Source organism: Lipotes vexillifer, unplaced genomic scaffold (assembly GCF_000442215.2).
Source record: "Lipotes vexillifer unplaced genomic scaffold, Lipotes_vexillifer_v1.1 scaffold251, whole genome shotgun sequence".
In the NCBI taxonomy this organism is placed as follows: Eukaryota; Metazoa; Chordata; class Mammalia; order Artiodactyla; family Lipotidae; genus Lipotes; species Lipotes vexillifer.
Window position 1 is genome coordinate 691,562 of NW_006770868.1, and position 9,342 is coordinate 700,903.

At 46.9% G+C, this 9,342-nt stretch overlaps 1 protein-coding gene across 1 annotated transcript in view; it reads left to right on the plus strand.

Annotated features, from left to right (window-relative positions):
* ATP9A (ATPase phospholipid transporting 9A) overlaps positions 1–9,342 on the plus strand; it is a 134,798-nt gene that overhangs the window by 61,937 nt on the left and 63,519 nt on the right. The window contains exons 10-13 of the mRNA XM_007446366.1: positions 2,264–2,340; positions 3,867–4,027; positions 6,206–6,348; positions 7,343–7,455. Coding sequence (XP_007446428.1) covers positions 2,264–2,340; positions 3,867–4,027; positions 6,206–6,348; positions 7,343–7,455 — 494 coding nt within the window. The remainder of the gene's footprint in view (positions 1–2,263; positions 2,341–3,866; positions 4,028–6,205; positions 6,349–7,342; positions 7,456–9,342) is intronic.

Here is a 9,342-nt window from a genome sequence, read left to right on the forward strand (position 1 = left end):
CTGGGGTTCATGGTTTATCTTGTTGTGGATGGGGTCAGAGGAGTCACAGTGTAGGTCTGACCCCAGCACCACCCTCTTCTGGAGGGTTCCAAAGGACTTGGGGAAATACCTGACCACAGCAGCCTGGCTGGTGGGAGATCCCAGCCAGCAGGATGGAGAGGATTGCCATGGTGGGCAGGCGGCAGAGGGTGAGAGTGAGGATGAGAGTGGTGAGGGTGAGGGGGGACCGCAGGGGGCACAGCCTAGAAAGAGGGGTCAGAGGTCTGGGGTGTGGAGGGGCACGGGTCGGGAGGTCTTCAGGGGCTACGTGGGGACCGTGATGAGCGGAGAGCAGGGGCCCGGCTAAAGGGAGTGGCCGGGCTCAACATCTGCTGGTGACACAGTGAGGACCGAGCAGTCAGTGGCACCAGGTCTTCCGATTTTCCAGAAGAAGCCGGAAATCCCTATGCTTTATATGAAAGTTTCTGCATTTAAAAGCTGGCACCTAATTCAAAACCTTAAGAGCACTGAGCAGACCAAAGCAGCGCAGCTCTGTGCTGCTGGTGTGCTCCCTCGGGGTGGCTGAGGCCAGGGTTCGCATCTCCTGGAGACAGTTTTGCTTTTGGGCACAGGAGGTGTTGCAGGAAAGGGCATTTCCAGTAGCCTTTGAAGGCGTGGAGATTGCCCGGTGCCAAGTGGGGGACGCTGCCCTTGGGGGCCCCTGTTATTAGGACCCTCTCAAACCCTGGATGTTGGGAATTGAGACCAACCCACGTCTGCCCCGGGATGAGTGCCACGGCCGTGCGGCTGTCCCTACTTGGCCCAGGCGCGGCTCCCACCGTCCGACCATCTGCTGGGCGGATGGGCCTGCGCTCGCGGGAGCTGCCAGCTGCCCAGGAGTGGGCAGGCGCCCTCCCCAGCCCGCCATCTGCTGAGTGCCTCTCTGGAAGGGAATTGCACTGTGCAGAACGCAGTGTGCATCAAGTCGGGGGGGGGGGCCCCCAGTGTCTCCCCCCAGCGCTTCGTCTGGGGTTGGGCTCTTTTACCAACTCTGTTTAAGCCTCTTTGGTGTTCCAAGAGTGAGGGGCCAGCAGAGAGAAGGTTAGGGCTTTTCTTTATCCAGCAGAGAGACCAGATTGTTTGTATTCCTGGGGTCTTTCCTGAGAGCTTGGCAGGGCTGCCCCTTCTCATGTTTCAAGTCTCAGCTCAGATGTCCTCAACTCAGAGACAGCGTCCCTGGCCACCCAGCACACGCTGGCAGCCTCCCCAGTCCCCTCCTGTCTGTCCTCTGCTCGTTTCATCGTGGTACCCACCTCTCTCCGTGGTTACCGGTGTCCTGCTTTCCTTCTTGACTGTCCGTCTTCCCCACTGTGTGGAGTGTTTTCCTGGCACACACTGGAAAGGGGAGACAAATGTAAATTTTTGATAGATATTGCCAATTTTCCTTCCAAAACAGGCTATTCCAATTGACACCTCAGCCAACAGCGTACGTGACAGAGTCCATTCCCCCACCTCTTGGCTAACACGGAATATTCTCAGTCTTTTGAATTTTTATTAATAGGATGGGAGTAAAAATGATTTATTTGGCATTTCTTTGGTTTTTCACTAGATGGAGTATGTTTTCTAATGTTAATTGGTCATTTGTGTTTCTTCTATAAATTGTTTACAAGAATTGATATCTTTTATTTTTAATTATGCTGGGGGGATGGAAAAGAGGGTGTGGGGAAGTTCTCAGGAAAGAATTGTCATCTGGACAGACATCCCCCACATGTTCTAGTTACACACCGAATCTGAAAGGAATCAGACTCCCTGGGAAGAATGTGCTCTAATAAGAGGGGTGTGTTCATAAGTTTCCATAATTGTTTATGAAGTTCTAGGCACCTCTGGAAGTCTCTACCACCTTTCCTGCTATCGGAGGCTGCCGGACCCCACAAGCCAGCACTGACCAGTGGAACTTTTAGCAGTAGTGGAAATGTCCTGTATCTTGACTGCCCTGTATGGCCGCCACTGGCCTTATATGAACCTGAAATGTGGCTAGTGAAAATGGGGGACTATATTTTATTTCATTTTAATTGTATTTAAATGTGAATGGCCACATGTTGCTGGGGGCTTTCCTACCCTCAGTGCGGACATAGGTCTTGGTTGGCCCCGATGTAAACTTTGCAGCATCTCACAGTGTGGATACTGGTTTGAGAAGATCTCCCCCTCAAGCGGGTAGGACTCTTCTGTCTGTAAGCCTGCCTGTCTGTACTCACATTTCTTTGGGTCGTTTTTCTCACCTTAGGTACTATTGTGGGTGTTGTTCTTTACACGGGCAGAGAACTACGGAGTGTCATGAATACCTCAAATCCTCGAAGTAAGGTGTGTACAGAGTCACAGGATGTGTTTCCTTGCCAGAACTTTCTGACCTGATGTAGTTTGATGACTGGTGTTGGTGGGGTGAGAAGCTAGATTTAAAAACAGGAACCCCTGACAGTGTGACTTCATTTATACAGACTATCTTTTCACGTCCGTGTATGTGCATAGGTATGTGTGTATATATAGATACACACGCACAGTACATAAATATGTGTTCGTATGTACAGGCAGCCTTTGGAGAGGTGATGGCTCTATTCCAGACCACTATGTAAAGTGCGTATCACAACAAAGCAAGCTACACAAATTTTTTGGTTTCCCAGTACGTTTAAAAGTTGCGTTTACACTATCCTGTAGTCTGTCAAGTGTGCAGTAAAAGCGTTATGTCAAAAAAACCAATGTACGTACCTTAATTTAAAAATACTTTATTGCTAAAAAATACTACCTTATCCTCTGGCAACACAGGGTTGCCACACACCTTCAATTTGTAAAAAACCTCAGTATCTGCGAAGCTCACGGCAGTTAAACAAGGACTGCTTGTAAATGAATACGTGACGTTCTAAAAGCTTTTAAAGTGAACTGATGAGTCCTTACTGTTCGCCACGTCTTGTGCGGCATCCTTCACGTGCACGTCATTTAATCCTGACGCCAGCCTGTGAGCACAGGTGGTTCTGCAGCCTCATCTCATAGAGGAGAAATGGCTGGAGAAGGACCACGCCCTGGCCAAGCTGTGTAGACCTGGCTTCAAGCCCACGCTGAGCTGCTGTGGCAGGGCAAGCGGAGTCAGCGCTGCGGTCTGCCTGATGGCCCTGTTGCTGCTCGGTTCCCACCAGCACCCTCCCTCCCAGCTCCACCCCTCCCGCAGTTTCTTAGAGTCAGAATATTGCAGAGTGGTCTTCTTTGTCAATACTGTGAACAGATGCCAGTCATTTCACCCTGCCATTACAACCCCCGTGACGACCATCGTTATTACAACTGTAGATGTCACCTATTTGATGTTTTAGCTGTATCCGGGGCCATGTTTCTGCGAAGTGATGGGTTTCACGTGCTGGTTCCATTTTTAAAGAATATACGTTAAAATAAATATGTAGTCATTAAAATACTAACGTTCATGAATGTAGCACCTCAAAATCAGGGGCCACCAGTGGTGTGTGCCCTGAATTTCCAGGCCACAGGGAATTAGTGCGTGGTGCGCTGCACAGAGTTGTAGGACTGAGTCATTCTACAGGCTGCCGTGTAGGATGGTAGAGGCCACGCAGTGCACAGCATCGCTGAAGGCGGCAGTAGCCCACTCATGTGATTCCAAGGCTAAATCTAAATTCATTAAGAAAAAATCGAAATCGGATTCACTGAAGTCCCTCGGATGTCTTTTAGCCTGTGGAGCCCAGCGTTCTCACCCAAAGATGTGGGGATCCACGGAACCCACTGTCTTGCCCGAGGTAGAGGTGTTCATGGGGGAAGGACCAGTTCTCCGGGCGGGCTGTGGGTTGCACCAGCTAATCACAAGCTTCGCTCTGTGCGCTGTCTCACAGATCGGCCTGTTTGACCTGGAAGTGAACTGCCTAACAAAGATCCTCTTTGGAGCTTTGGTGGTGGTGTCTCTGGTCATGGTCGCCCTCCAGCACTTTGCCGGACGTTGGTACCTACAGATCATCCGCTTCCTCCTTTTGTTTTCCAACATCATTCCCATCAGGTAAGCAGAGAACAAGCTTGTGTTTAAGTGCTGCGACATTTGCTTCTCTCTCTTCATTCAAAGGTCATGGTTTTGCGGTTTTGAGAAGGAGCTGGGCCCTTTGTAGAGTGATGACCAAGGACAGGCAGGGTCAGGAGTGTAGGCAGCGCTCTGGCCGGAGCACTGGATGGGCACATTCCTCCCCGAACCATCCTTTCTGGAATTACTCTCTGCTCAAAAGATCTGGCCTTGCCCAGTCTCAGTGTACACTGGACATGCCATTTAGATTTCATCTTATTTACCAGCCCCAGGAGGTTGGTGGTGACTGGTGGGAGTGCTGTGTTGGGAAGGATTCTGAGCCTGAGTCAGGACTCACGGTGCTTGATTAGCAGTGGAAGCTTGGTGGCACGTGCCAGACAATTGTTCTCCTACCTCATTTGAAGGCTGAATAAATGTTTAAAAAAAAAAAAAATATATATATATATATATATATACACATATAAAATAAAGTAATAGATGGTCATAGTAGAAAAAAAAAATTCACAGTAGCCAAAGAATAAAATAAAAATCATCTCTAATCTCACAACTAAGTGATAATTGCTGTTAATGTTTTGGGATATATGTTTTCTAGACGGCTTTCTATTTCAGAAAAAGGAGAATTTGCTCTACATAAAAATCCACTCCCACCCTCCACTTTTTTTTTCTAACAAACGATGTGTTGCAGATAACTCCCGTACTGTTGGATGCTTGTTTCTACTTTTTCCCCATAATAAATGATCAGTCAGTAATCATAAAACAAGCCATATCTTTTTCCCTCAGACTTCTAGTGCTTATAATCTCTCTCTTACACTTGATCTATTGCCCTGTATTTTGTCTTGCTCTTTTGTGTATTTACATCATCCCAGCTAGACTTTGTCTTTTTCCGAAGACAGAGACTGTGGTTTTGGTACAACAACATGACTAGAAGAAGGAGATTGAACCCCAAGCTAGTGTGCTCTGGATGATGGTTTCAAAGAATAAATAAGTCTCATTTACTGCTAACAAAAGAGTGTTTGTGCTGTAACGTTGTGTATAATTGTGGTCTTTAAAGTTCTGTCTGCAACATGACTGAAAATTGGTGCATTGAATCTGCATATGGGCCAGGGCTAGCCAGTGAAATAGTTAGCAACTTAATGAGTTTATAGGATTATGAATGAATTTGAAGATTTCTTTTTATTGTTTGCAATGAAATATTTAAAAATGAGTATAACACAGGGACTTCTCTGGTGGTGCAGTGGTTAAGGATCAGCCTGCCAATGCAGGGGACACAGGTTCGAGCCCTAGTCTGGGAAGATTCCACATGCCATGGAGCAACTAAGCCCGTGCGCCGCAACTACTGAGCCTGCGCTCTAGAGCCCGCGTGCCACAACTACTGAAGCCCGCGTGCCTAGAGCCCGTGCTCTGCAACAAGAGAAGCCACCGCAATGAGAAGCGAGCACGCCACAGCTAAGAATAGCCCCCGCTCACCGCGACTACAGAAAGCCCGTGCGCAGCAACGAAGACCCAACACAGCCAAAAATAAATAAATAAATAAATTTTAAAAAATGAGTATAAGACATAAAAAGGAATATTATTCGGCCTTAAAAAGGAAGGGGAAAAAAAAAAGGAAGGGAATTCTGACACATGCTGCAACATGGATGAACCCTGAAAACGTTATGCTAAGTGAAATAAGCCAGACACAAAAGAGCAGATCATGTGTGATTCCACAGTACGAGACCCCTAGAGCAGTCAGATTCATAGAGACAGAGAGTAGAATGGTGCTTGCTGGGGGCTGGAGAAGGGGAAATGGGGAACTACTGTTTAATGGGTATAAAATTTCAGTGTAGGAAGATGAAAAAGTCCTGGAGCTGGATGGTGATTATGGTCCCATAACAATGTGAATGTCCTTGATATCATTGAACTGTACACTTAAGATGCTTTAAATGGTAAATTTTATGTTATGTATATTTTACCACAATGTAAAAAATGTGGTCCGTAACAGAATCGCTTCATGAATATTATATAGTGGTGCTGAGTCTGTGGATTCAGCCCCAGCAGTGTGCTGCTACAGGGGGTGATTCCAGATGTTATGGCACAGACGATGTGCATTTAGAGTCCTTGTTGAGATACAGGCAGTCTTATGTTTATCCCGTTAACCTGTGTGCTCTGGTTTTCTGACAGTCTGCGTGTGAACCTGGACATGGGCAAGATCGTGTACAGCTGGGTGATTCGCAGGGATTCGAAAATCCCCGGGACCGTGGTTCGCTCCAGCACGATTCCCGAGCAGCTGGGGAGGATTTCCTACCTACTCACAGATAAGACCGGTGAGTTTCCTGCGGCCCTCGCAGGATTCAAGGTCGAAGAAGGTGCTTGGAATCTCTCTCTGGAGGTGTTAGAGGTGCATATGCTGCTGCTCTTTTATTTTCTTCATCTTTTGATGATGACAGACTATTTGGTGGTGATGATGATGATGATGATAGCAGCAAAGCCTTACTTCATGCTAATTATGTACAAAAGCACCATTCTGGGTATTTATAGTCACTTACTTAATCCTCCCCCGGTCTTGTGAGTTCGGGGGTATTAAGTGACTTGGTGGTTAAGTGACTTGTCAGGAAGCACATAGTGGCAGAAGCAGGCTTTGAACTCAGACAGTCTGGCTTCAGGTCCTGACCTTGAAACCACACCTCAAAGTACTGCTCCACAGTTTAACATCTGTCAAGTTGCGAGGTTGTCGTAGTGGCTGAGAGCAAGTGCAGAGTGGGGAGACCTGGGTTTTAGCTTCCTGTCCACCATTCAGTGAGCATGGGATAAAAGGGAATCTATTGCAAAGATTCGGGAAATCAGAGCAAAACTAGGTTTCAGGAAGAAGAACCAGGAAAGTTCTGGCTGTGTCACAGCATCAGGACCCCTGGGCTGGTCTCCTGACTTGACTCGACTCATCCTCTGTCGATACGCCCGTCTGCTCAAGGTTTAGATTCCTTCAAGATAGAATCTGATTGGCCTCATGTATGTCATGTGCTGCCCTCTTGGCCAATGGAATGAGTCAGGCACCCTGATTGATGCTCCCTCTGGACCATCCCAGGGAATGAGGGTGATAATTCCCCCTGGAAACCTGGGGTTCTATTTTCAGAAGAAATTCTGGGATTCCAGGCTGACAAAATATCACAGGTGTCTCATCCAGCAGGAGCAGTGCTGAAACCAGTCTGTGACATATAGTAAACTCTCAAAAAAAAAAAAAAGGCCAAATAGCCATCATTAATGTTAATAATAATAAGGGCTCCAGGATGTAGGCAGTTACTGATCTGTCTTGTGTTTCAGGAACTCTTACCCAGAATGAGATGGTTTTCAAACGGCTCCATCTAGGCACCGTGGCCTATGGCCTCGACTCAATGGATGAAGTACAAAGCCACATTTTTAGTATTTACACCCAGGTAAAGCCTTCTGTTTCGATACCCAGACAATTTTTACATTTATTAACACCTATATTGAGAAGGATTCATAATACAATATGATTCACTCATTAAAAGTGTACCGTTTGGTGTTTTTTTGTATACTCAGAGTTGTGTAACCATCACCACAGTCAGTTTCATCGTCATCACCCCAAAAGGAAGCCCTGTACCCGTGGACAGTCACTCCTCACTTCCCCCAACCCCACCTTTCCTTCCAAACCCCTGGCAACCACGAATCCGTCACGTTTTCAATAGACCTGCATTTGAGGTTTTTTCCCCATCTTCCTCATCCCCAGGGTTAATCTACTGAAATACTAATGGATACTGTGGGGAAAACATAAGAAAAAATTATTTGCTAGTAACTGGTGCCAGAAAGAACTTTGAGAACCTAATGGTTGGTTTTCCTTCAAGTTTACAAACATGCTTCCTTTTTCCTTTTCCCCCGTTATGAGCCAAAACAGCATAATTAGTGGGCTGCTTGTGACATAATCACGGTATAACCGATCAGCTTTAGTTCCTCATCTCTTTTCAACTCAGCAGTCTCATGGAAGAAATGATCAGAGATGATGGTCAACTTATCTGCTCCAGATTCCCCCCCCCACAAGGTTTTTCAAAACCGGTCATTTTTTTTTTTAGAGGAAGGTATTACTTGTAGGTGTCCTAAGAGTCCTGAAAAATTAGACCAGCGGGTCCCCTACCTTGGCTGCTCGTCAGAATTACTGGTGATGTTTTAAAAACAGAGTAAAAACAAAACAAAAGACATTAACTTGGGTCTGGTACCCTAGAGATTCTGACTCATTAAGATGACAGGAGAGTCTGGGCTCCTGTGTTTTAAAAGAAAGATGACAAAACAAACAAATCCCTTGGTAATTCTGAGACACCCCCAGGGCTAAGATGGACTGCATCAGACCAGCTACATGTCATGACACTTGTTTGGGGGCAATAGAATAAAAAGGCCATGTTTTGCTTAAATTTGTCCAAATAGATAATGATTTCATAGTCAGAAGGCCAATTAAAAATGTATTTTTGTGTAAGAGTTAGAGGTGGACTCTCTAAATGCTTTGTGATACAGTTATAGTCAACATTTAATTTTCCGGAATCTTTGCTAGCCTGCACACCTGGATTTCTGGGGTATCTCCTGAAAATGGCAGGGCAGGGGATAGTGTGGAAGTGGGGGTGGATTTTAAGTGGAGAACAGCTTGTTTGATCCATGTCACGTCATCACCTATACTACCAGCCACGAAGCCCTTGTCATTCATTCTTCTAGGCTCCCTGTGTGAGCATCGTGGCTTGTCCCCAAATGGTCCACTGTCCTTCTTTAAGACTATTAAAAAAAAAATCCCAAGGACTTGGTTGGACTGAGAGGAAAAGCCACAGTCAGCCCCTGGCTCCTTTCTCTCTCTCTGACCCTTCTCCCTCTGTGAGGTGACGTGGTGTCTGTGCTGGGCTCTGTGTGTCACTCTCTAGGGGGTTCCGCTCTTATCCAGCTTCTGTCACCCTATTGAAGCTGATGGCTCCCATATCTGTGTCGGCCCGACCAGGAGCTTTAGCCTGGAACACACCTGCATACTTGGTATCACCGCTTGTGGGTCAGGAGGACGGTGCACCCACCATCCCGACATTTTTCCTGCATCCCGTACACTTGCTTCTCCAAGCTCTTCTTGTTTTAGTAAGCACCACTCCCAATTACCCTGTTAGCTCCGTCCAGGGATTTGGGAAGTGCCCCTGCTTCCTGCCCCGTCACCGCCTGCCTTCAGTCATGGCCTGCTCCCCCCAGATCACCTGTTTGGCCTTTTGTCTTCATCCCCTCTCGCTCACTAGGCAGGAACTACACTCTCCCTTGCCTGGCTGTCTGCAGTAAACGCCCCC